This window comes from Vitis vinifera, chromosome 7 (assembly GCF_030704535.1).
Source record: "Vitis vinifera cultivar Pinot Noir 40024 chromosome 7, ASM3070453v1".
Classification (NCBI taxonomy): Eukaryota; Viridiplantae; Streptophyta; class Magnoliopsida; order Vitales; family Vitaceae; genus Vitis; species Vitis vinifera.
Window position 1 is genome coordinate 18,906,896 of NC_081811.1, and position 26,608 is coordinate 18,933,503.

General features: G+C 34.0%; 2 protein-coding genes across 28 annotated transcripts; both read right to left on the bottom strand.

Annotated features, from left to right (window-relative positions):
* Positions 1–582: 582 nt before the first annotated feature.
* LOC104878740 (putative disease resistance RPP13-like protein 1) lies at positions 583–15,614 on the bottom strand. 27 transcript variants are annotated; one of them, XM_059738151.1, is made up of 21 exons: positions 11,349–15,614; positions 11,130–11,252; positions 10,236–10,408; positions 10,049–10,128; positions 9,884–9,948; positions 8,458–8,554; positions 8,268–8,350; positions 6,623–7,665; positions 6,444–6,526; positions 6,091–6,332; positions 5,903–5,981; positions 5,704–5,787; positions 4,163–4,388; positions 3,818–3,907; positions 3,572–3,655; positions 3,384–3,465; positions 3,073–3,143; positions 2,908–2,967; positions 2,034–2,123; positions 1,813–1,903; positions 583–921 (listed from the first exon to the last, which is right to left on the bottom strand). In XM_059738151.1, the coding sequence occupies exon 1, from the start codon at positions 15,412–15,414 to the stop codon at positions 12,550–12,552; it is 2,865 nt and encodes a 954-aa protein (XP_059594134.1). In that variant the 5' UTR covers positions 15,415–15,614; the 3' UTR covers positions 583–921; positions 1,813–1,903; positions 2,034–2,123; positions 2,908–2,967; positions 3,073–3,143; positions 3,384–3,465; positions 3,572–3,655; positions 3,818–3,907; positions 4,163–4,388; positions 5,704–5,787; positions 5,903–5,981; positions 6,091–6,332; positions 6,444–6,526; positions 6,623–7,665; positions 8,268–8,350; positions 8,458–8,554; positions 9,884–9,948; positions 10,049–10,128; positions 10,236–10,408; positions 11,130–11,252; positions 11,349–12,549. The 27 variants fall into 27 exon arrangements, with proteins under 27 accessions (XP_059594134.1, XP_059594138.1, XP_059594137.1 ...); XM_059738155.1 differs by having other exon boundaries at positions 3,818–3,934; XM_059738154.1 differs by adding an exon at positions 1,380–1,471 and having other exon boundaries at positions 583–849; positions 3,818–4,388.
* LOC132254023 (putative disease resistance protein RGA3) lies at positions 11,362–12,522 on the bottom strand. Its single transcript, XM_059737715.1, has one exon. It carries the CDS (start codon positions 12,520–12,522, stop codon positions 11,362–11,364), a length of 1,161 nt encoding a protein of 386 aa, XP_059593698.1.
* Positions 15,615–26,608: the final 10,994 nt, after the last annotated feature.

Consider the following 26,608-nt stretch of genomic DNA (forward strand, 5'->3'; position numbering starts at 1 on the left):
TGGTCTTGGGTCGTTGAGGGTTAACTTTCTTTCTTTCTTTCTTTCTTTTTTCCTTTTATATCCAAATAGATTTTAAAATGGATGTACCATAGGGAAATTTTCTCAAATGACAAGTACTATTAACATTTCTCCTTCAAAAATTGCAAAAGATTGATGGGTCACTACTTGAACTTGTTACAAAATAGTTTTTATAACAGTAATGAAGTTTGTAACCCAAAAATGAATCTTATTATATTAGTTGATGTTGTTAATAGCAAGTGAACTTAAATAGAGAAAATATGTACATAGCAGAGAAATGTGACTTAGCTACTTAATCTTATTAGGATGGTAGTTTTTAGTAAATATGGAAACTAAAAGTAAAAATTGATTCTACAATTTATATTTTATAACTAATCCTCAAAATCCTTTTTATGGAGTGCTTGGGCCAAAAATTTGTTCAAGAGAAATCAAACTCAATTGTCACCATTTTTTTTTTACCGTCCATGTAAACATCATTGCTTTTAAAACATTGTTTAAAAAAAAAACTTTAGATTATGTAGTTGTTGAAGTAAACATTAATAACATCTAATTGTAATTCAAAGATGATCAACTGAGGCATAATTTACCATTTAGAGTATTACATACTGTTAAAACATAATGGGAGAACAACTTGTATTGAGAATGATCCACAAGGAAAGAGAATGGCAAAACTCTCAAGTTCACCAAGACTCGTCTGCTAGTCTCATGGTCAGGATTTCAATCTCACAATTACCATTTCACATATTTGAATCTCCATGGGCACTAGCAACAACCATTGATGCATTGATGCACAAGTTTTGAAATGCTTGCAGAAGACATGTGCTTGTTCTTCTATCCTCCACAATTTTCAAATTCATGAATTAGTCAACTATAGGAAGCTTCGGATGAAACCAGGCCCATACCCTAAAATTCAAAACAGAGGCAAAAAAATAATAAGAGAGAGCATAGGGGAGTTGAATTACCAAGTTCTCACACTTGTGGAGAGACAAACGTGTAATTAAGTATTTGCTGTTTTATATTTTTAAAAGGATAAAATAGCTTGTTTATATAAAATACAATAAAATTTAAAGACTTACATTCACATGATAATAGTTTTAAAAATTGTTTAAAATTTTGAAGTATTAAAAATGTTTTCTTACCTCAAATTTTAAAATTTTTTGATGTAATTTAAAAAAAATAAAAGGTAAGTCTATACTATTTGTACAAGAGTTTCTACTTTTTATATAGAAATATTTCTTTTTTTTCTCTCTCTTAAAAGTACATCTAAACAAGATCAAAGACTGCATTAAAACTTCATCTTGTCACAATGAATATACCGTCTAAAGTAAGCCACTAAATAATATGAATCCTTTGCTCTTCACCTCATTGCAGATTGAAATTTCAAATTTGTGCTCGATTCCAAGGCTTTTGAGAAGGATTCATCACCCCCAAGAGTACTTTAGAAGATGAATCCCTATGTTAATTGCAAAAAAAAATCTATTTTTAAAGATTAAGCTTGATCCATAGCACAAAATATTGAAATTATAACCATTCCATATATGGAAAGAAAACATCTCAAAAGCAAACTTAGAAGATAAAAATAGATATAAAATAAATTTTTGCATAGAATTGAATAATTTTTTTCATAGACTCTAAAAAGTAGATAAGACAAAAATAAATTTCACTTAAAGGACACACTTCTAGAATTCTAAAAGAGCATATAGTATTTTTTTTTTAATTTTTTCATATTAGACTTGTTATTCACCCAATTGAATATGACAAGAAAACAAGTAGAATATAGTAACAGTTACCTACCTTAGCTGGAGCTTATTACAAGCTTTGACCGTTTCACTTTGGGACAGTGAGGCTGTAGTTCTAACTCATTGAGCTCCTTTGTTAAGACCACCTGCCCATACCAAATTAACAAAAGGGAAAAAAAGAAATGACTTAAAATCCTTTGTTTTTTTTTTTTTTGGGTTTGCGTGTGTCATAAGGGTGTAATTCACCATAAAACATCTTGTAAAAACTGAAGAAACCTTATATGTAATACATGACCCGAACTTGCTAAGAATATTGTCACTATCATTGTCCTATCAATTCAGTTTGTGATGTACCAGCTCAATTGCCTGTTAGAATGATTCAAGTAATGAATAACTTTCCATTAGTATTTGGTGAAATAGAATAAATACCATCAAAATATTGAAATATGCTCGCAGTTCATCATAGTGTGAGAGTTGATTGCATTTCTTTCATTCCATAAGAATCTCCACTTTTTAGTCCTACTATGATGGGGAAATTAAATTAGGTTATACTTACCAATCAAAAAATCAGAAAAACTAGTTTCAAATTTAAGGGAGAGGTACAAGAAAATACTGTTGTCATAAAATAGAATAAAATATTAAAAAGCAAAATCAAAGTTTTGAGGAAAATGCCAATTCACTTCCTATAAATTTGACAAATCTTGTTTGAAAATCTGAAATGTGTTTAACCTATTTTCTATATTTTTAAATATTTTTTTAAATAACTTTAATTTGTAAATACTTAATTTTCAATCATTCTCCATATTTGTATAATTATTTTTAAAACAATATTTAGAAAAAAGTTAAAACCACCAAAAACAATTAAAATATATTCTTGGAAAACACTTTGTTTTTTGTTTTCCGATTATCAAACATGTTATGACTTTTTTTTTTTCTTAAAAATAGAAAACCATTTTTGAAAACAACTCCAAACACACCCTAAGGCTCTTTTAGCTTGTTGCCTTGTATGCATAAGCAGAAAAAAGCAACAAAAGATGAGAAACACGGTGTTCAACTATATTTCCAAGTAGTTTCAAAGGTTTGATGAGAAATGCTACATGCTAAAATGAACCATATTACTAGGCAATTGAAAAGTTTGAGAGAGTGATACCTCTTGCTTTTTTGTAGTACATATTTCCAAGCAAAGGGAAGAATAAATTAGGGAGCATGCCTGAGTGATTAAGGTACACGGTAAAATCAAATAAGAGGCTCATTAGCATAATAAGATGCAAATTTGGTTTAAAATCAAACAGAACTCAAGCAAAATCTTAATTACCTTGTATTTATTAATGGTGATGGAAATAGTATTTTGGCTTTAAGCAAAATGAACCACCAGATGTAAGGCCCCTTGCATCATGAAATTGAAGCATATTGAAAACGGAAAAAAGAAAGAAAGAAAAAATGCAACAAGACTTTTAATAGGTGTATCAACCATGTATCTCTATGTGAAATTATTGCCATGTGAAGCTGGTGGCAAATTCGATTGGGCTTAAAACTCTTTTTGGACCTGATTGATTTTTTTTTTAAAAATTTACATGGCCTAGAATGATGCATTTAGTACTGCTCTTTCATGTTTAGGATATTTACCTTTGCAGATGCTAATAAGCTGCATCAATGGCCATGAATTTTGCTTTCATCTACATCAGTCCCTTTGATTGCCATCCTGCATCTAAAAAGTCAATTCCATCATTATCAAGAAGCAAAAGCAATATTTTGAGTTAGAAATGGAGATTGTTTTTTATATCAGACTTACAATTCAATAGACTAATAATCACCTGTGTTTGGAAGAGGATAGTCCCAAATACCTTAAATAGGTTTGTTTGTAAAAATCTTCCTCTGCACCATATCCAACCCAAGATCTATAGGCAGTCCAACGAATGTAATCATAAGCAGGTTGTTTTTCCAACTCTTTTTGACTGCTTTTCCATGTTGATATGATTAAAAAGGCATGGCCCAGTAGCCATTTTATTTTAAAATTAAAATAGGAAATATAAGATAAAAAATGAAAATAGCATATGTACCATGCTTTTCCTAGGCCCTTTCATCTTCTTTTCACCATCACCATATTAGAGAATGAACAACCAACGCCATATTCACTTCAGACATGGAATCTGCAGGATGAAACTCAATATTCCTTTCTGTTAGCATAATAATGAAAAAGAGTTATATGTTTTCAATGTAAAAGGCAAAAAAATAAAATCAAGAGCATTTCATTTTGAATATATATTCAGAAATTTTTTTAATGCAAATATAAATTGTTGCACATAACTGATGAATTAGAGAACTAAATTTCCAATCAGATAGAAGGATGGATGTGAGCAACAAGAGAAAAGAGCGACTATCATCAATTGGGGTACTTGATTGACCTTTTTACTGCTGTACAATGCAATCTATCTCCAGATATGGGAGGATATGAGCAGTTTAGGGCCATCCTATTCCTTTGTTCTTCATGAACCTCCTTTTCAGAATAGGACATCTCTCTTGATTATGTAATGTTGCAAGTATTGATAGGACTCAGTTGTTGCCATACATTTTACGTGGGGTTTCCAGAGTCACACACTGGCTAAGCACAACCCCCTCTGTAACAAGTATCTGAAGACAAATATTTTAAAAGAACTGTTAATGATTAAGATTAAAAAGGGGAAAGGAAAATAAACAAAGAAAACATAAAGTACTGTGCTCTTTCTGTGTGAATTTTAAGCTTCTTTAAGAAATAATAAAATCATTTGAATTAACAAGTGGAACTGAGATACGGAACAACATGAAGAATAGAACGTTTTAGAGAAAGAAAGTTATTAGCAAGTAGAATATTTGGTGGAAGATTACAGAGAATTGTGGGTACCTGATTGAAATTGTTATTGTTAGACAATGCCATCTATTTCCATCTAGGGGGTGTAGGCAATATTGGGCCAATCTTTTCATTTGTTCTAGAATAGGACACCCATGATTACAAGTCTTGCAAGTGACGGTGGCAGCCCTTCCTTTGGCACAAAGGATAGAGGCTTCTTCATATTCTCACAATCTGAAATCGCAAGTTATTTAAGGTTGGTGGTCCAAAATTCTTTTGGAGACAACCTCACATCTGGACAATTACATAGACCCAACATACCAAGAGCTGTGAGATTTTGCAGCATATTGCCTGGAATTGGCTCTAATTTCTTGCAATTCCAAATGAAAAGCATCTCAAGAAAGGAAGGAAAGTTGCCTCTTGGAATGCACTTGAGAGACAAACATCCCAATACATGTAGTTGTTCAAGACGACAAGTGTTGTTGCTGTCAATTGAAGTGTGGTGCATAATTCCCTCAGGTAGAGACTCTAGTTTTTGGCAATCTATAATGAGTAGCTTCTTAAGGGTGGTCGATAGCTTACCTTTTGGTAATCTAATAAGAGATGGACAATCTACAATTTCTAAGCACTCAAAGGCACATCTGGTGCTCACCATTCCATCGGCCAACGTCTCCAAAAGCTCACAATTTTTCACCAAAAGAAGTCTTAGCATGGGCAACATATTTGTCTCTAGGAATGGCACAAGTTCTGGCAATTATGAATTACCAAATCTATAAGAGATGTGAGGGTGCATAGTGCATTTGGCAGCTTCTCTAAGTTGAAACATCCTTTCACTTCCAAATATTGAAGATTGCAAGGCAGCCTTTGCTCGTCCAAGGATACAACCCCATCACACCCATCCATCCATAAACCACCAAGGTTTTCCAACCCAAATCCAGGCTTCCTCAAACATGCCGGCTCATCACCAAGGTTTACCTTCAACAACTTACTTACAAAGACCTAACTACCACCTCTCATTAAGGGATTTTATCTTCAATTTATATTATGATAATATAAATTTGAATGAGCACATTTGAAATTAATACAAGTGAGGAGAGACATAATGAGAAAAAGAACAACCTGGGATATATGCCCTTTCTGTGCATCCTGAACAGCTTGACATACCAGATGCTAGTAGAAAGGTCCTCTCTAGGTCAACAGTAACTACAATATCATGTAATTAGTCAAAAAGATGTAAATTTGAGGGGAAAAATATGAGAAAGTTAAAAACAATCTGATGAAATACAATGGTCAGTTTAGAAGTTCGAGAAAGTTATACCTCTCCCGTTTTTGCAATACATATTTGCAAAAAGATGGCAGAATCCCAAAAAACCAAGGTGTTAAATAAAGGAGCATTCCTGTGTGATTAAAGTACAGAAAAAAAAATTAAATAAAAGGGCTTCATTAACATAATAAGATTCAAATTTAGACTGGAATGAAACAGAACTAAAACAAAATCTTAAATACCTTTTAACAATTAATGGTGATTGAATCAGTATACTGAGCTTTAAACAAAAAGAACCACCAAACATAAGGCCTTTTGCCCATCCCTTGGTGGGAAGTGAAGTTGTTGCCCAAATTTGATAGGGCCTTAAAACTTGAATCACATGTAAATCCAGAAACTAGAAAAGAATGGGGCATTTAGTACATCTTCTTTCATGTGTAGGATATTTAGTATTTACCCTTGCAGATATGAATGGCAGGAAATTCTGTGCAACATAAATTCCATCATTATTAGAAAATGAAAGCAATATGTTAGGGTTGAAAATGGTGAAAATTATGTTCCATCAGAACTTACAATTCAATGCATTAATACGCACCTTTGTTTTGGAAGAGGGCAATGCCAAATATCAATATTAAATTGTGGTAGGAAGGCCTAACTTCTGAAAAATTAGGAGAACCCCTGATTACATAACAAAAGGGTGACTCAAATATTATAGAGAGAGTAGTAATTAGCAAGTAGAACCTTTGATGGAAGATTACAGAGAATTAGGAGTACCTTATTGAAGCTGTTATTGTTGTACAATGTCATTTATTTCCACGTAGGGGATGTGGCCAATCTTGGGCCAATCTTTCCGTTTGTCCTTGAGACACCTCTTTTCTAGAATAGGACACTCCCAGATTTCAAGTATTGCAAGTGTTGCCCGCCCTTGGGCACAAAGGACCAGAGCTTAGGGCAATTGTAGAGTTCAAGGCTTTTAAGAGAGATGAGGCTTGGGAGACTTATGGAGGCTATGGATTTCAAGTTGTAGAGATTTACCAACTGGAGACATGTGATAGATGTAGGAAGAAGAAGGTGAGAGCTGGGAAAAGAAAGCAGATCTGGGAATGGGCCTTGAATCATGAGCTTATCAAGAGAGGTGAGTGTGTGGAGGCCCCACCCAGATAGAGGCCACCTCATATTCTCACAATCTGAAATACAAAGTTCTTCAAGGTTAGGGTTCAAAAACGCTTCTGGAGAGGACAACACATCTCGACAATTACATATTTGCAAAACTTGAAGAGATGTGAGATTTTGCTGCATATTCCCTGGAATCGACTCCAATTGCTGGCAGTCCCAAATGGAAAGGGTCTCAAGTGTTGAGGGAAAGTAACCTCTTGGAATGGACTTGAGAGATGGACATCCCCATACATGTAGATATTCAAGATGACAAGTGTTGTTGTTGTCAATTCCCTCAGGTAGAGACTCTAGCTTCTCACAATTTATAATTATCAGCTTCTTAAGGGTGGCAGGTAGCTCCCCTTTCGGAAAGCCAATAAGAGATGGACAATCTTTAATTTTCAGGTACTCAAGGGCACAACTATTTCCATATATTGGGAGTACCTGGTTGAACTTGTTGTAGTTTTATAATGTCATCTATTTCCATATAGGGGATGTGAGCAATCTTAGGCTAATATTTTCCTTTGTCATTGAGGCACCTCTCTTTTAGAATATGACATCTCCCCATTACAACTCTTGCAAGTGTTGGTGGTGGGTCAATGTGGGTAGCTCACCTTCTAGAAAGCCAATAAGAGACATCTTTGAACCCCTATTAAGACCACCTGCCCATACCAAATAAAAAGGGGGAAAATGAGTAGAAAAAACTCATTTCATATCAAAAACAGAACAAATTAAATAATAATAATAATAAAATCATACTTTTTTGTGTCTTAAGGATGTGATTCACCATAAAATATCATGGAAACATTGATGAAACTTTATATAATGCATTACTCCAAAATCAACGAAGAATAGTGCAAAAGGTGATTGTATTTCTTTCACTTCACAAGAATGGAACCTTTTAAGCCGTGCTACACACTATATAATGGGGAAATTAGTTTATAATTATTATAAAAAAATAAAAAATAATTTTTTTTTTCAAATTTAGCAAAGGCGTAGAAGCAAAATTTGTCATATAAGGAGGGAAACATGATCTCTGCTCATTCCCCTATTAAGAGAAAATATGAATCTTTCAATGGATGAATATGTCCTTTCTCTATTCTTCTTGCAATAAGGGTTGAAGCTTAGGACTCATTCAGCCTTACACCATCGCAATTCTTTTATGTGGAAAAGGACTGCAATAGGATATTCTCCATTGACCAAATGTGAAGCAAAAAAGAAGATAAGAAACAAGACAAAGTACAATTAGGAGACAAGAATTTACCAACTCATTTACAAAAATACTTAGAAACTCCCCTATTATACCAGCTCTCTGTAACTTCATCAATGCATTTGTGAAATGCTAATCTGGAAATAAATTATATAACATAAGGAGTGGAAAATTATAAAATCAGACACCAACACATAAATATGTGTTTGTGTATACCATCTTAATGGAAAGAAAAACTATTTACTTGTGGCCCCCTATGCTTGCCAAGATTTAGCTTATTTAATATAGTCAGAATCTGGTGTATGAACCTCATCCACATCTTCAACATCTGAAGAATAACCCTAATGCAACAATAATTACAGATTGCATAAGTACGGAATGCAAAGAGAAGTGAAAATCAAGGGTATATGGATTCTTTATAGATTAATATTCAAGGAATAAATTCTGATTATATATGTATATATATAAATTGAAGCACTAAATGAAAAGCACTAATAACATAACTATTTGTCATGTATATCGACAAAGAACATGCAGGTGCAGCCAAACACATGACAAAGAATGGAAAAGAAGTAGGAAGAATCTGAAAAAGCTTTAGAGTCAAAGCAATGCTGGAGATGCCACATGGGCAGGCCTAATTGATTCTACCTCCACTAAAATTCTTCTCGTTGTTATCAAGTCCAAAAGAATACACGTCCTGCTATTCAATAACTTTTGCCTTGCATACTCCTTAAATTCTACAGATTAAGAGGATCCAAGGGTTGTCATTTCAGTTTCTTTAACTCTTCCTCTTTTCAAACTCCTCATAGCATGGAAAGGATCCACTCTTCCCTCTAGAGGTTAGGCAATTTCCTTCCCTTACAGAAATTATTTCACCCCTTATCAAATCCGTCTTCAGTAAATTCATCAGATTATTTTTTTAATTCTACAATCTTAACATTCCTACCATCACAAATATTCTTTACAATTCACCAATTTCTTGCCATGATTCTGAGAGGCATTTCTAGAGGGTCATGAGGTTCAATATAAAGAGAAAAAAAATAAAAAATAAAAGAAAAGGTGGGAAGTGGAGGGCATGAGGTTCAATCTCATTTCCCTATGTTGATTGAACCAATAATTGCCCTCTCTTCAACCCTAAACTGATTATGAAAGAGGGCCTTTTATCCCTATTAGATTGGGCAGATTAATGCTACATGAAGTGAGCCTCCAAATACAAATGAGACTCCAAATACAAACTGATTATGGAAGAGGGCCTAAGTAATTATTTTACAAAGACTAACTAGAGATATTAGTGGACTCTCTTCTTCATCAGTTTGTAACATGAATCATCAGGGTCAAGTCTTTTACTAATCCACAACCTTCACCTTCTGGTATCACATGGGCAGAGCATGCCCATTGTAGCAAACAGTATGATAAAAATAAAAAAAAATTATGTAGCACCAAGTCAAAAGAATTCTGGTGCAGAAGCCTAAGCAACCATATAGAAATATGCAAATGTAAAAGCTAGAAAGACAGTAATAAAATATCACCTTACCTGGCTAGGTTACAATCATCATGTGCCCCAATTAGGGGATTTTACCTTCAACAACTTACTTACAAAGACCTTAATTTGAAAGAGCACATTTTAAATCAATACAAGTGAGAAGAGAGAGAATAAGAAAGAGAACAACCTGGGATATATGCCCTTTCTCTGCATCCTGAACTGCTTGACATACCAGTTGCCAGTAGTAAGGGTCTAGGCCAACAGCATTCACAATGTCATGTAATTAGTCAAAAAAAATTAAGTGGAAAAGCAGAAAAAAGGGAAAAAAATCTCATCAACAAAGAAGTTATACCTCTCCCCCATTTTGCAATACATATTTCCAAGCTGATGGCAGAATCCCAGAAAACCTTGGTGTTTAGTAAGGGAGAATTCCTGTGTGAATAAAGTACAAAACAAAATCAGATAGAAGGGCTTTATTAAGATACTAAGATGCAAATTTAGATTGGAATGAAATAGAACTAAAACAAAATCGGAAATACCTTCTATTAATTAATGGTAATTGAAATAGAATACTGGCTTTAAGCAAAATGAAGCACCAGATATAAGGCCTCTTGTTGTGGGTTAGGTTCTGCAAGTTTGCCAAGCTGCCCATCCCTTGGTAGGAAGTGAAGTTGGTGCCACATTTGATAGGGCCTTAAAATTTCTTTTGGACCTGATTAGCAAAAAATTGTACACATGAAACTGGAATCACATGTAAACCCCAAGATTAAAAAAGAATGGTGCATTTATTACAGCTCCTTTCATGTGTAGGGCATTTCCCCTTGCAGATATGAATAAGGTGCATCAATGCCAGGAAATTACCCTTTTATCTACATCAATCCTTTTTCCTGCCATCCTATATGTACAAGACATCATTATTGGAAATTGAAAGCAATATTTTGAGTTGAAAGTGCCAAATATCCAGTTATTAAACTATGGTAGGAAGGCCTTTCTTAAGAAAATAAGGAACAAGCTAAGAACACAATCAAGAGAGGTGAGTTTTTGAGCACAAAACTGTTTAGCTTATTGTAGGAAATGAAGTTGGGCCCTAAAACTGACCATCCCTTGGTAGGAAATGAAGTTGGTGCCAAATTTGATAGGGGCCTTAAAACTACTTTTGGACCTGATTACCAAAAACAATTGACAGTGGAGACTGGAATTGAAAGTGTAAACCCTGAAATGAAAAAAGAATGGTGCATTTAGTACAACTCTTTCATGTTTAGGATATTTCCCCTTGCAAATAAGCTGCACCAATGGCCAGAAATTTTGCTTTCATCTACATCAATGTGCAGCACAAATTCCATCATTATCAGAAAATGAAAGCGATATTTTTAGTTGAAAATGGTGAAAATTGTGTTCTATCAAAACTTACAATTCAATGCATTAATAAGTACCTCTGTTTTGGAAGAGGGCAGGGACCTTCCTTTGGAAAAATAAGGAAAAAGCTAAGGGCACATTCATGAGAGTCGAGGTTTTGAGCACAAAACTCCACAACTTATTGTCGACCACGGCAGCCCCTGATTACGGAACAAAAGGGAGACTCAAATATTACAGAGAAAGCAGCAATAAGTAAGTAGAACCTTTGATGGAAGATTACAAAGAATTGGGAGTACCTGATTGAAGCTGTTATTGTTGTACAATCTCATCTATTTCCACATAGGGGATGTGGCCAATCTTGGGCCAATCATTTCCTTTGCCCTTGAGGCACCTCTTTTTTAGAATAGGACACTCCCAGATTACAAGTCTTGCAAGTGTTGGTGGTAGCCCTTCCTTTGGCACAAAAGACCGGAGCTTAGGGCAACTGTAGAATTCAAGACTTTTAAGAGACATAAGGCTTCGGAGACCCATGGAGGTTACGGATTTCAAGTTGTGGAGATTTACCAACCCGAGATAGGTGAGAGATGTAGGAAGAAGTAGGTGAGAGCCGGAAAAAGAAAGCAGATCTGGGAATGGGCCATGAATCCCGAGCTCATCAAGTGAGGTGAGTGTGCGTAGGCCCCACCCAGATAGAGGCCACCTCATATTCTCACAATCTGTAATAGAAAGTGCTTTAAGGTTGGGGTTCAAGAACGCTTCTGGAGAGGACACCACATCTGGACAATTACATATGTGCAAAAATTGAAGAGATGTGAGGTTTTGTAGCATATTCCCTGGAATCGACTGCAATTGTAGGCAGCCCCAAATGCTAAGCGTCTCAAGTGTGGAGGGAAAATAGCCTCTTGGAATGGACTTGAGAGATGGACATCCGCATACATGTAGCTTTTCAAGACGACAAGTGTTGTTGTTGTCAATTCCCTCAGGTAGAGACTCTAGTTTCTCACAATTTTCAATTATCAGCATCTTAAGCGTGACAGGTAGCTCCCTTTTCGGAAAGCCAATAAGAGATGGACAATCTCTAATTTCCACCCGCTCAAGGGCACAACTGTTAATCATCATTCCATCAGGTAGTGTCTCTAGACCCTCACAATTTCTCACACTAAGATCTCTTAGCATGGGCGGCAAACCTGTCTCTGGGAATGACACGAGTTTCGGGCAATTATGAATTATCGTATATGCAAGAGATGCGAGGGTGTACAATGCATTTGGCAGCTTCTCTAAGTTGGAGCATCCCTTCACTTCCAAGTATTGAAGATTGCAAGGCAGCCCTTGCTCTTCCAACGATACAACCCCATCACACCCATTGATCCATAAACGTCGCAGACCACCAAGGTTTTCCAGTCCAAATCCAGGCTTCCTCAAACATGCCAACTCATCACATTCATTTATTCCCAGATCTTCAAGGACCATTAAGCGTTGTGCAAGCCTTTCCCATAATCAACTCAGCCTCGAAATTCCCCAAATGTATAATTGGGTAAGTGAGGGGACATCACCATCCCAACTTTTTAACGAGCCAACTACAATTAATTTAGTAAGAAGTGGAAGTCGTGGAATTGACATTTCCAATTCTTGGCATTCTTTAACAAAAAAAACCACAAGGGACGGTAACTCATGAGGTAAGTTGATCAGTTTTGGACATTTTATTATCATAAGCTCACGAAGGCAAGGAAACAATGTTTTAGTTTCCTCATGTCCCAATTTGGGAATTAACCAATTGTTCCATTCTGCCATATTCTCAAATCTCAGATATTCCAAAGACTGAAAAGGGTTCGCAGTATCCCCATAGAACCCATCACCTATGCTTTTAACTTGATTCATTCCTTCAATCACCAAGTCTTTGAGGAAAGGTAAACCCCCAAGTGCTGGCAATGATGTGCAATTTTTACAATCTGTAAGTTCCAAACAAACCATTTTGGAGAAGGATGGATCTCCTATCCAATGCGGGAATTTTGAGCCACCATAAAATGCAATTTCCAGTTTTTTCAAACTTTGATGAGGTTGCAACCACTTAAGGACCTCTATCACAGTACTTTCATTCCTTGAATTACCAGAATCTTCACTCCATACCATAATTAAGTCTTCAATATTTGGTATCTCCTTCAAATTGACATACATTGCATCTCTTGGATCCGAAACATTTTCCAACCCTATAATGGCAAGCTCTCCTCGGAGATTCAACAAGTTCTTCAATTCTTTAATTCGTGACCCATTATCTTTGCTTAGAAAAAACATAGACAATGTTTGCAAATTTACCAAGCTTCCAACTTGTGGAGGCATCTCTTCCAACATAGTTGAACCACTAATATCAAGATGTCGAAAATTGGTTAAATTCATAATGCAAATAGGCAACTTAATGAGTTCCATACAATTGCATAATATCAATGATTGTAAATTGTAGAGACTACTCACTGCTTCAGGTAACCATTTGAGTTTAGTATGAGACAAATTAAGATACCGTAAATGTTTCAAATCACCAATCGAATTTGGCAACTCATTTATTTCATAACCACTCAAAGAGAGCACCCTTAATTGTATCAACTTTGGCAACAAGCCATGAAGCACCTTAGTACTCAAGTAACATTTCATCTTATTATTTACAGTGACGGGTAATGCAACAAATGTTCGTAATTGCTCCGGTTTATTAAGGACTTCAAATTTTTTGAATACATCATACTCGCTACGTATGAATGACAAATGACGAGTCATTTCAGAAGTTTTATGTATATTCTCTAAATTGAAGCATATTTCTGTAGCAACATCTTGAGCTAGATCATTGATCAAATCATGCATTATAAATTGGGATTTACTATTGCTTGATGGTTGGAAAAAACATCTAGATAATAATTCATCAAAATAATCAGCACCTAAATCTTCCATTTGGCATTTTTCTTCTTCTGCTTCATGAATTAAACCCTCCGCCATCCATAATAAAATTAGCTCTTTTTGCTCAAATTTATAGTCCCTTGGAAACAATGCACAATAAGCAAAACATCTTTTTAGATGTGAAGGGAGATGTTGATAGCTTAATCTTAGCACTGGGATAACACCACTCCTATTCCACATTTTGCTACTTAGTACATGTTCCCATTGATTCTGTGGTTTGGAGCGTAGAAGCCCACCGAGCACCTTTGCTGCTAAGGGCAAGCCACTGCATTTCTCTATGATCCTTGTATCAAGCAATCTCAAATTTGGATGTTCATCGATATTTTTGTTTTCAAATGCATGTTTCACAAATACATTCCAACAATCATCATTAGATAAAGGCTTGAGCAAGTGGTGGTAGTTGTCTGCTCTCATCAATGATGCAACATTTGTATGACGTGTCGTTACTACAATTTTACTTCCTCTAGCCCCCGACTTAAAGGGGGTCTGTAAGTGACTCCATTGCTCATAATTGTTAATGTTCCACACATCGTCCAAAACTAGCAAAAACCTTTTTCCAACCAGAATCTTGCTCAATGTGAGCTGGAGTTGGTTAAAGTCTTTAAAATCATGGATTTGATGAGGAGAGAATGCATTAAGAATTGCATTTGTTATTTTCACTATATCACTCTCATCTGATACACAGACCCACCCCTTTGGGTCAAAATGGTTGACTATCTCATCATCCCTGTATACCAACTGGGCGAGTGTAGTTTTCCCCATCCCACCTATGCCAACAATGGGAATTACCCCAAAGTAGCTTTCACCGCCTTCATCCTTCAACAGCATCTCAATAATAACCTTTTTGTCATCATCCCTGCCGTGAACAGGTTCATCAATCAAAGATGTAGTGGGGGGTCGTTGCCAGGTAGAAGTTGCTCCATCAACTCTCTCCAAACCCAGCTCAACTGTGGCTTTTCGCAGCCCAAGCCCAAAATTTTTAGTTGAAAGCTCTTCTAAGCGGTTAGTTATTTCCTTAATCTTAGACCCCATCTTAACATTAAACACGACATGGCATGGATTGAAACTCGTACAGCAAGTGGGGATAAGGCTTCGTACCTTACTAGTGTTGGGGGTCTGAGGGCGTTCTGCCATCAACTTGTGTCGCAGTAGCTCGGTGGCGAACTCATCCAGTACGTCCTCTGCATCATAAGCCAAGTCTCTGAGCTGGCATAGCCAGTTTTTCACTGCAGGCGACGTCATCTGCTTCATCTCAGCATCATCGAGCACTTCATTCACAGTCAGCAAATTGTCCTCCCATTTCTTGAGTTCAGAATAGACTTTCTGTTGGCGAGCAAATTGGAGCAACTCAGAGGAGACTAGCTTTTTCAACAACAATTCAAGACCAGCAGAAAGAACAACCTCTCCAACAACCTCCATTGTTTCTTAGTTTTGAGTGAGTTAGGGAGAGAGGTACGTAAGCAAGAGAAGAAGAGGAAATTGGTCAGGAGGGTGAGACTTGGAGCAACTAATTGAGAAACTGAAATAGTTTCGCTAATTAGGGAATAAGGGAATACAATTTTGGCAGGCGTACACGCAAAGGAAAAGGATAAAGTGGAAGGGTAGCAGATGGACTCCTGCTTAAAAGTGGGGGAAGCTCTTAGAAAGGGAAAAAAGCACCACATTCCATGCTTAGGAATGGAGAAAGCATCTGAAAAAACTATAAGCGATTGGAGAAGTTAATTAAACTACAAATCTCTTATTCAAATAAGTACAGATCTGTAGATTAAATCCGAACTCCTGTGTTGGCACAGACTTGAATATCAATACTTAGAGTAAAATAAAGATAGTTCTATAATTCCCTTACAGTTTTTTGGGTTTAAAATTATTTTTTGAAAATTAATATACTTTTTAACAAATCTAACACATTGTGTCCTGCTTGATTCGGAATCTACTTGTCTAGTTAGAAAATTTTGAAAATTATAGTTCTATGTAGAACATGTTTGATCTTAAATCTATGATACTAATTACTTCAGTATTTTGTTTTCAAATTATTTTTAAAAGTGACTAAACTCATTAATAAATCAAATACATTAAGTATTGTTTGATTTGAAATTTATTACTTAGCTAAAAAATTCATAAAATTGTTTTTTTTTTTTAAATAATGCATTCACCTTCTTTTATAACCAAATAATACAATCTTAACCCATTTATTTGATGGATTGATTTAGTACTAGACAAAAAAAAATCATTAAACAAACAAAAATTACTTTTTTTTTTTTCGTAGGGATTGGAGAAGTTAAAGCAAGTAATTAAGAAACTAAAACAATTTTGCCTAAGGAGTACAATATTGTAGGAAGGCCAACACAAAGGAAAAGGATGTAGTGGAAAGGTAGCAGATGGATTGCTAAGAAGCTAGGGAAGCTCTCAAGAAGGGAGAAAAGCACATCATTCCATGCTTATGAATGGAGAAAGCTTCGGAAAAAACTATCGAGGGATTGGATAAGTTTTTCTTTTGTTGGCATATGTAAACTTCTGAAGGAGTTAAGCCTCTTCTAAGCCTCTTTTAAGACATACATTTCTGTTTGCCCATGTATGTTTAACCTTGTTTCTAAAATTATTTTAGAGTTAAAAAGAAAAAATAAGTTTTTTACGTATGTCTTAAAAATAATAATACTTGGCAAGTTGTTTTTAAACATATTTGTCAAAAAGCAAAAAAACAAAAACACTTTTGGATAAGTAAATTTTAGTTGCTTTTAAAAATAGTTTTTCTATTTTCATTTTGTACAAAAATAAAAATAAAAATTGTACACTCATTTTATATTAATATCAATTCAATTCAATTCAAGTCTTAATAAAAATAGAAAATAATTATTATATAATGAAAAATAAATAATTTTTGTAAAATACCAATACTAATATTATAATAAAATTATAAGTAAATTTTTTAATTAGAAATGATATAATTTTAAATAGATATAATAAAATATGGATATTAATATCTTCTTAAAGGTATAATTCTTTTTTTTTTTTTTTGTTAAAATTGAATAATAATACTTTACAAATAATAATGGTTAATAATATTTTACTTAAAGTGAATTTAAAAACAATAAAGTTCACTTATATATATATATAAAAGTGGTAAATATGTTAAGTTTTTGCATTACCTGTGCGCATTTAATATTTAGCCATTGTCAAAGTGCTATGCTAATAATTGAGTTAGTTTTTCAAATTCTCAATTATTCTTAAAAATTAGTAAATTAATTAGAGAATTTAAAACATTAATTCTCATTTGATTTGGGCTCAATTAATTTAACATATGTTTACCTAATAAAAAAATTTGAGAAGGTATAGTTATGCGCATATGAGAAACAATATAATTATTGTTCATTCTAGACTAATTTTTATCCTTTTTTTTTTATTGATTCTATTTTTGAATTTTAAATTATTTTAAAAAATTACTAGGCTCATCTACAAATCTAATATGTTGAGTTTTGCTTAATTTAGAGTTTCTTTGCCTAACCAGAAAATTCATAAAATTATAATTATATGTGGAGGAGAAACAACAAAGTTTTTTTGGACTAGTTTTATGCTATGAATTTCTAATAATAATTACGTTATTATTTTATTTTTAAGTTATTTTTAAAAATTAATAAACTTGTTAACAATATTAATATATTATGTCTTGTTTAATTTGGAAGAGAATTCACTTGTCCAATTAGAAAATTTTGAGAATTATAGTTCTATGTCAAAGAGTTTGTCCACAAATTCCAATATTAATTAGTTTGGTATTTAATTTTTATTTCTTTATTAAAAAACTACTAAACATTTTAATAAATCTGATGTATTAAGTTTTGCTTAATTTGAAGTACATTTTTCTACATAGAAAATTCACATAAATTTCATTATGTGTAAAAGAGAAATAACAGTCATTTAAGTACCAAATCTGGTTCAAGAATCTTTGATAGTAATTTTTGGTGTTTGAGTTCTAATTTTCTTTAACACTTGTTAATAGATCTAACACATCAAGTCTTATTGGATTTTGATTCTATTTGCTTAATGAAAAACCTTATAAATTTTGGTTTATAGTTAGATGTAAAGGAGAAAACAAACAAAGTCATTCAAAATCAATTTTGGTCGACTTTCTAGTATTAATTGGATCAATTTTTTTAGTTTCATGACTTTTTAGTATTAATTAGATTGGTTTTAAATTATAAATTATTTTTAAAAATTGTCAAATCCTATGCATTAAGTCTCATTAGATTTGGAATTTGTTACACATTCCTTCGACTATGGTTGAACTAGGCATCACAGTTTTCCAATAGATTAGGGAGAAAGAGTGAGAGAGCGAGAATGATGAGAAAAGGTTGGGTTGCTTAGGTCGACCCTTTTGAGATGATCAAGTTTGTCATGGATTAAAGTAGGAATAAGAGATATGAGATAGAGTTCACTTTGTGTACTTTTTCTAAAATATGGTCTTCTTCTTGTAGTTACCTTTTGATAGATTGATTATGGGAAGACTATAAATGAGATGTTCGTTAGGTATTATTTTAAATGATTTCTATTATGTTCATCTTTAAGGCTTTAATCATTATGAGATGATTATGACATATATAATTGTTAGGACAATGAATAGTTTTTTCAACAACTTTTAAGTTTTAACCATTATTTGACTAATGAGGGGGTCATGTCCATTTTATAATTAATGCACAAGGGTGCTCTTTGTGCGAAGGTCAGTCTTTCAAGTAGGTGGTTGTATTATCCAAACAGTGGTCCTCTTTTGTGTGGGAATGACCCATTTTGTGATGTGTGATGGTAGTAGTCTAGTCACATTTATTGCATTACAATGTGGTGGGTCTCATAATAGCTTTGTGGCTAATGATGGGCGTAGTGGTGGACCACCTTATTAGCTAAACATATGGCAGAGGATTTCTATTTCACATATTGAAAGTTGATTAAAGGATGGTCTTCTTAACCACAATTTAGGGATTATTGATTATGTGACAACTTTAGAAAGTCTCAAGAGACAGATAACTAAGCTTTGACTATAAAATCTTCAATTGTTGATGTTGTTGCAATATGTAGTAAGACTTTTACTATCTCTGTAACACTGACTGCATCCTTTACAGAGCAAGCTCGCTTTGATTTCAAGTAAGGGAATCAATTGAGTCATCAAAAGGTTGTATTGGAGGATGAAGTGGATAAGGTAGAAGAGATCAAGGAGGGCAAAGGAGAAGATGGTGATGGTCAGGGAGGAGTGTGATTGTTCTCTTCCTTGTTTTGGAGAAATATCTAGTATCCTTTAATTAATTAAACAAATCATCAATCTTTGGCAAAAGGTATTTATTCTTAATGGTGACTTCATTCAATTTCTTATAATCAATTCACAACTTAAAGAACCATCTTTCTTCTTAAAAAATAGTATAGGAACACCCCATGGAGAATTACTTCGTCTAATGAATTCCTTATCTTGAAGTTTTTGAAGTTGAATCTTCAATGCTCGTAACTTAACTAGGGTGTAATTGATGTAGGAAATATACTTGGACAAACTTCAACGGTAAAGTTACATTCTCTCTTAGGAGACAATCCAAGTAATTCTTCAAACAAAAAAAACATCAATAAATTAATTAATAACATGAAAGGACTGCAAATCTTTTTTTTCCTTTAATCTCTACTTAAACACTTGTCAAAAAGTATTTACCATCTTTCTTTAATCTTAATTGATAATACTAATTTAATGGAGGACAAGGAAATGGTACACCCTTATCATCAAAGAAATAAACTACATCCCTTCCTAAGATATGAATCTTTACCTTTCTTTTAAAATAGTCAATAATAGCATGGTGGGGAGGATAAAAATTTATGCCTAAAATTACATCATATTCTAACATCTCTAAAACAACTAAATCTCCTTTTAATTCATGATTTAGAATTGTCATATTAAATACTGTACATATTCTTTTTCTCTCTAAGGTTTGTCCCATAGGAGGACTAATAGATAAAGAGGATCTATGTCCCTTAAGTACTAATTCTAGTGCATTCATGAAGAAGGCAAAAAAGAAAGAGTTGTTGTTCTAGAATCAAATGGAACTTTTGCTCAAGAATTATAAACTAGGATAGCATCTTCCAAAAAGGCAAGAGCATTATCTTCCTTCACTTTATCTATAACATACACATGTCCTTGAATAATACCTCCTTAATTACATTAACTCCTATTAGGATCATGACTAAATTCCATGAACTCCTGATTTCTATTGAAAATTAAATGGTCAGTTTCTTTGGTTTGTGATGGAAGGGTTAAATGACATTGTGGTTTTGCAAAGACTAAGGACGAATTTGTTGTCCAAAAGTCCTCTGGTTTTGGTTTGGGAGAAATCCTTCACAAGACACTCTCTCCATTATTTCCCACACCTAAAACAATCTTACCTTTACACCAAAATTTGTCCAAGCCCTTGTGGCTGCTATGGGAGATTTCTCATTTCCCTTTTAAAATTACTCTTTGACTGTTATTCTACCTATGTTCTTAAATCCTCTAAGTATTGTAATCTATTACTCAACTATTAAAGTCATGTTCACTATTATTCAATATTCTCCTAAGGATAAAGGCACCGTGTTCTCCTTCATACATTCCCCCAAGAAAAGAGAAATTGGTCAATTCAATGTAAGTAAAAAGTCATGTATGTCTTTTAATAAGCATGTGCAAATCTAGATATGCATGATATCAAAAGCATAAATATAGAAGAAAAAAAGAAGAAGAAAAAAAAAAACATGTTCAAACTCATTCCCTTTGTTATTGAAAGCTTTGAAGGTTGCACCCTAAGACTTTTGAAAATAGTAGAGACATCTCATAAGTTGGTAAAAATCTATAAGTTTCATCAACTCTCATGGAGTCAATGTTCTTGTTTTCTTCTATAACAATTACCTTGTGTTTGAACCTTTTAGGAAGAGAATTAAGGATTTTCATAACTACCTTAGAATAGAGAATCTTTTCCCCAAGGTTAAACCTCAAGTTGAAAATATTACTTAATTTAAAAATGAATCCAGCAAACGTTTTAGCATCTCATATCCTTAAACTCTCAAATATAGCTCTGAGCATTTGAATCTTAGACAACTTCACAACCAAGTGCCCTCATGAATAATCGTTAGTATGTCCCAAGCCTCAAAATTGCTATCTTAGAAGACAAAAGTTAAAAAAACATACACCTTATCCTTTTATATATAATACAAATAATGACCAAATATTTCATAAATAATTGTTGCGACTAATTTATACCATATTAATCTTAAAACCAATAAAATAATTGAAAATAGAAACACATATTTTGTTTTTTTTAATAAATTTTTTTTAAAAAGAATATAATAAAATTATTTTAAAACTTGTATTTCTTTTGTCTATATATTCTTTGTTTGAAAAAGTTTGATAGTAAAGATTTCAAATTTATATTTTATTCTTTTTTCCTCTCATTTTTATGTTTCCATTCATTAAAGTTGAAAGTTAGTTTCAACATACATCGTTAAAATATATGTATTTAAAACCATAAGTAATTAGATTAAAAATAGAAAAAGGGGGTTTTAATTTTGTTTACTTGAAAAAAAAAAAAGTAAAAGTCTAATCATATTTGAGAAAAGTTAAAAGTTCTCCATGGTTGGAAAAAGGTAAGGTGTTGGAGCAATCAAAAAAGGGTGCTCCATAGTCCATGGTCGCAATGGAAAAAAAAAAGATAGAGAGAGTGAAGATCAAGTGTTGCATATTTTAGGAAGCGTGGGAGAAAAACCCCAAAAGGTTATCTATCTAAATTATATTTAAATATTAATATTATGGGTGAAGGTGATTAAAATAGTATTAATTAGCATGCCCCAACTCAATTTTTGTTCTCCAAATAACTTCAAATTCTATGGAAGAGAGCATTTTTGTCTTGCTTCATTTTACAAATGTTCAATAAATTCATGGAACTAGAAATCAAGTAAAACCCATTGGTGTTTCACTTTAGTAGCCAGGGGAAGAGAATGGTAGAAGTGTCAAGCTTATCGAGAATCCTCTTTTGGTCTCTCTCCATATATGAAAACTTCCTTCACAACTGAAACAACAACAACCATTGATGGCATAGGTTTTCAAATGTTTTAGCTCCTTTCTTTTCTAATGAAACAAGTCTCATATCTTGAAATTCAAGACATAGGAAATAAAACCATAAGTTGAAATTCCAAGTTCAAATGATTCTAGAAAGAAAAAACGTGTAATTAAGATTGCATTGAGATTTTGTCTTGTCACAGGCAATATATTGTCCAAAACAAGCCACTAAATAATACAAATACTTTGTTCTTACCTCATTATAGATTGAAATTTTAAGTTCATGCCAAGAATGCAAGAGTTTCTAGGGCTCCCAAGAAGGGTTTTTTTCACTCCCAAGAGTATTTCACAAGATGAACCCCTATTTTGATTTCAAAGAAAGAACATGTGATGAATAATAATATGAATTCATCTTATTCTTGAGATAAAAATTGTCACAAGCATCCAAAAAAAAAGAATCTACAAGACTAGTGCTTACAACAATATCAAACTTACAAATGTTCATTTGAAGTGTGAACTACAAGAGAAAATATTGAAACTTTAACCTTATTATGAAAAGAAAACATCCCAAAAGCTCAATCAAAAGATAAAAATACATATAAAACATATTTTTACACATAATCGAATCACATTTTATTCATCCACACTCTCTCCAAAGAGTAGATAACATCAGCTCCTATTTCTCAATCCTATCCCATATCCTACAATGATGACAATTTATTGAATCCCATAAGAAAATTTGAGTGAAGTAGGAGTCTAAAAATTGAATAACCTTCAAAAGAATGACACATGATGCTTAGAAATGCAAGAACTGTTGAGACAAGGTAAAAGTGAAGACTCATATCTTCAGTAGAATAACATTAAAGCTCAACTATTTAGATCATAAAAAATAAGCACTAGGTAGAACTAAAGATTGAGATACCAAATTAAAAGCTCAATTTGAAACATGGAAATCATAAAACAAAGGCTCATTCTAGATTTGAAGTTTTTTCTTCTCTCCACTATCTAATTTTATTTCTCTTATCATTTATTGAAGATTTGATTGATAAAGGTTTCTAACTCCTTAAGGACCTCAGACCTTTGGTAACACCACTCACCCATACTATATGAAAATGGGAGAAAACTCATATCATCTTTTTTTTTTTTTTTTCTTAATTGATGAGACTTTATATGTAATACATGACCTCAAAACCTTCTTAGAATAGTGCAAGAGGTGATTAACAAAAACTTTGAGACATGAAATGGGAATCACATGTACCAAAATTAAAAAAGAATAGAGCACCAAAGGTAAGAAATTCCACTTTCATTAAATAGAAATTTCATGTTTAGGATATTTACCTTTGCACCTACTAATAAGTTGCCCCAAAGGTAAGAAATTTTTCTTTCATCTGCATGTACAACATAAATTCCATCATTACCAAAAGGTAAAATCAGTATTTTGAAAATTGTTTTCTATCACAACTTACAATTGAAGTATGGCAGGAAATACTTCCTTTAACCAATAAGGACAAAGCTAAGAGCACATTCCCTGATTACAGAGTTTTTTGGATGCATATAGATGAATCCTTTAGTAAGATGTTAGCATTCAGTGCCTATAGTTGCAGTCTAAAGCCAAATTTCCTAGTCAAATGTTAATCAATGAGGAATTCAGAAACAGATAAGTCAATAATAAAAGTATTCCACTCAATCACTAAGTACAAAATGCGACAACAAGGATGATAAACCATTCCCTTAGAGGAATTTTTTTTTTAGCATGATGAAATTCTCAACTCTCCTAATGATGTGAGATCATGTTACTGTAGACCCTCCATTTTGTCCTCTTAGCACATGTCCTATTAGGTATTTGTTCCGTATTTTACAACAATTCCCTGATGGCCCATTACTACTCATGTAGCCTATCTTTTCTAAGTCACCTTGGGGACTTTGGTTGAGGGATTTATTTAACTCCATTGTGACTCTTGGCAACCTTAGTTTAGACTTAAGCCCATTTGGGAACCATAGACCCACTTATGCACCATTAGGCTCACTTAGGCACCATAAGTCCACTTAGGCACCTTAAGCCCATTTAGGCATCTTAGGCCCACTTAGGCACCATAGGCCCACTTAGGCACCATAGGCCCACTTATGCACCATAGGCCCACTTAGGCACCATTAGGCTCACTTATGCACCATAGGTCCACTTAGGCCCACTTAGGTACCTTAGGCCCACTTATGCACCATAGGCCCGCTTATGCACCTTAGGCTCGCTTAAGCACCTTAGGCCCGCTTAGGCATCTTAGGCCCGTTTAGGCATCTTAGGCCCGCTTAGGAACCTTAGGCCCATTAGGCACTATAGGCCTACTTAGGCACCTAAGGCCCGCTTAGGCACCTTAGACCCATTAGGCACCACTTTAGGCCCACTTAGATACACATGGCCCATTAGGCACCACCCTAGGCCCATTTAGGTACATTAGGCCCATTTAGGCACCGTAGGTCCATTTAGTCACACTTGGCCCCTTAAGCACCACCCTAGACCCACTTAGACACCCTACGCCCATTTAGGCACGCTTGGCCCGTTAGGCACCACCTTAAGCCCACTTAGGCACCATAGGCCCACTTATGCACCATAGGCCCATTTAGGCACCTTAGGCCCACTTAGGTCATTTTTTGCATGGATGCATGGTTTGCATGGCTTGCATGGTTGCATAGCTCGTATGGCTTGTATATGCTTGATTTTGTTTTTTGTTTTTTTTGTTTTTATCTTTCTCTATTAATTATTTTTATTCATTTATTTATTTATTTTTAGGAAATTGCATGAGCTTAATAATCATATTCATTTTGTTTTTATTTATCTATTTATTAGTTTATTTTGATATAAAGTTACTTGAGTTGATAATTTATTTTAGTTTTGCATGTGACCTATATTTTTTAATTTCGTTTAAAATTGCATATTTTGGATTTTTAATTCTTAGTTACACGTTTTTTTATTATTATTGTAACTCTTAGTTTTCTTTTATTGGTATTTTTATTTATTTATTTTTTTTATTATTTGTTTTGCATGGATCCCACGTGTTCCGTAAAAGAAAAAAGAAAAACACCATTAGAAAGGAAAGATGGAGGCAGTCGGTGGATTGGAGAGAGATGAAGAGAGAAAAGGAAAAACAAAGAAAATTGGAGGGGATGGAGGATGATTGGAAGAGGAGAAGAAAACCTTTTTCTGCCATTTTTTCCATCACCGTGGTTGTAGAGAAGCTGACTAAGTGATGGAGAAAAGATTAAGAAAAAAAGAAAAAAAACGCACTATTAAGGGGAGGTATGATGGATTACTGAAAAAGATTGAGGGTGATCTGAAAGGAGAAATGACGATTGTTTCTACTGTTCCTTCTATTACCGTGGCTGGAGAGAGGAGCTGAGGGGTGATTGAGAAGAGATTAAAAAAAAGAAAAAAAAAAAGAAGAAGAAAGGGCATGTGGAACAGGATCCAGCATTCTGGAGAGGAGAGGGAGAGGCTGCCATACACAGAGAGTAAAGAAGAGATCTCCAACTTTATTGAGGAGATCATCGAAAAAAGGTTGGAGGGTGGATTCACGGATGAAGGCTGGATTTTTTATTTTTAGAGAAATTGACGTCTTTTGGAAGGGAACCATCAACCAGCCGCACCATTCTTGATACACTTTCAGCACGCATCAGAAGAGAGGGAAGAACAGGAGGATTTCGAAGCGAAAGAAGGAATGCGACATTTGGACTCACCGATGGTAACAACCTGAACACCCAGATTGTTTTGGTCGACCCCGTCGCTGAAGTTGACGTAGTCAAGCTGGAGTTGGTGTTTGCGTCATTTGAATTTTCCTGTCGCGTCAGTATTCTGAATCTTCATTTGGCCGAAAACCGAGAACCAGTCGAACAACAGCCCACCCATCCATGCCTTCCTGAAAATGGTAAACTCTCAAATTCCCATCATCGTCAAGGGTCGATCTATGCAACTAGGCCACACTAAGATTCGAAAGAATTTGCTTTTCTCCATTCTCTTGCCACACGTTTCCATGTTCATCCAACTTCTGGAACACAATATCCGTATTCCGATGGCTATCAGAATAGTTGAAAACCAATTGCATGGAGTTCTTAAATTTATACTTACCGTTCCTTGAGACGAGTTCTGTACTGTTTATCTGCTGATAGGGAAGAATAGTATTGGCTAAAGAACCAAAACTCCATCAACCAGTACACCATTGTTCTAGAGCATCATCGGAGAAGAGAAAACAGCTACACGCCACCAAGTTGTTTTGGTAAGCCGACTAGGTAAGTTATATATATATATATATAGGTTTTCAGTAGAATTTAAAGTTTTGGTTTATTTTTCAAGTGTGATTATTATATTGGGTGAGTGGTTTGACTTATATTGTTAGCTCCAACATGTATTTGTTTTGACATGGCAGCATGAATCTCACTCTTGTTTAATTTTTGATTTATTACACTAAAGATTAGAATTGTGTTTAAGGTCAATTTTGATTTATTATATTAAATTCAGAAAATAAAATTTTATGTAGTTTTACTTTGAGAAAAAAATATAGTTTGATCTTTATTTAA

Bases quoted from the DNA above. Each gene is read 5' to 3' on its own strand.
- LOC132254023 (XM_059737715.1), bottom strand. From the start codon at position 12,522: ATGGTCCTTGAAGATCTGGGAATAAATGAATGTGATGAGTTGGCATGT.
- LOC104878740 (XM_059738153.1), bottom strand. From the start codon at position 15,414: ATGGAGGTTGTTGGAGAGGTTGTTCTTTCTGCTGGTCTTGAATTGTTG.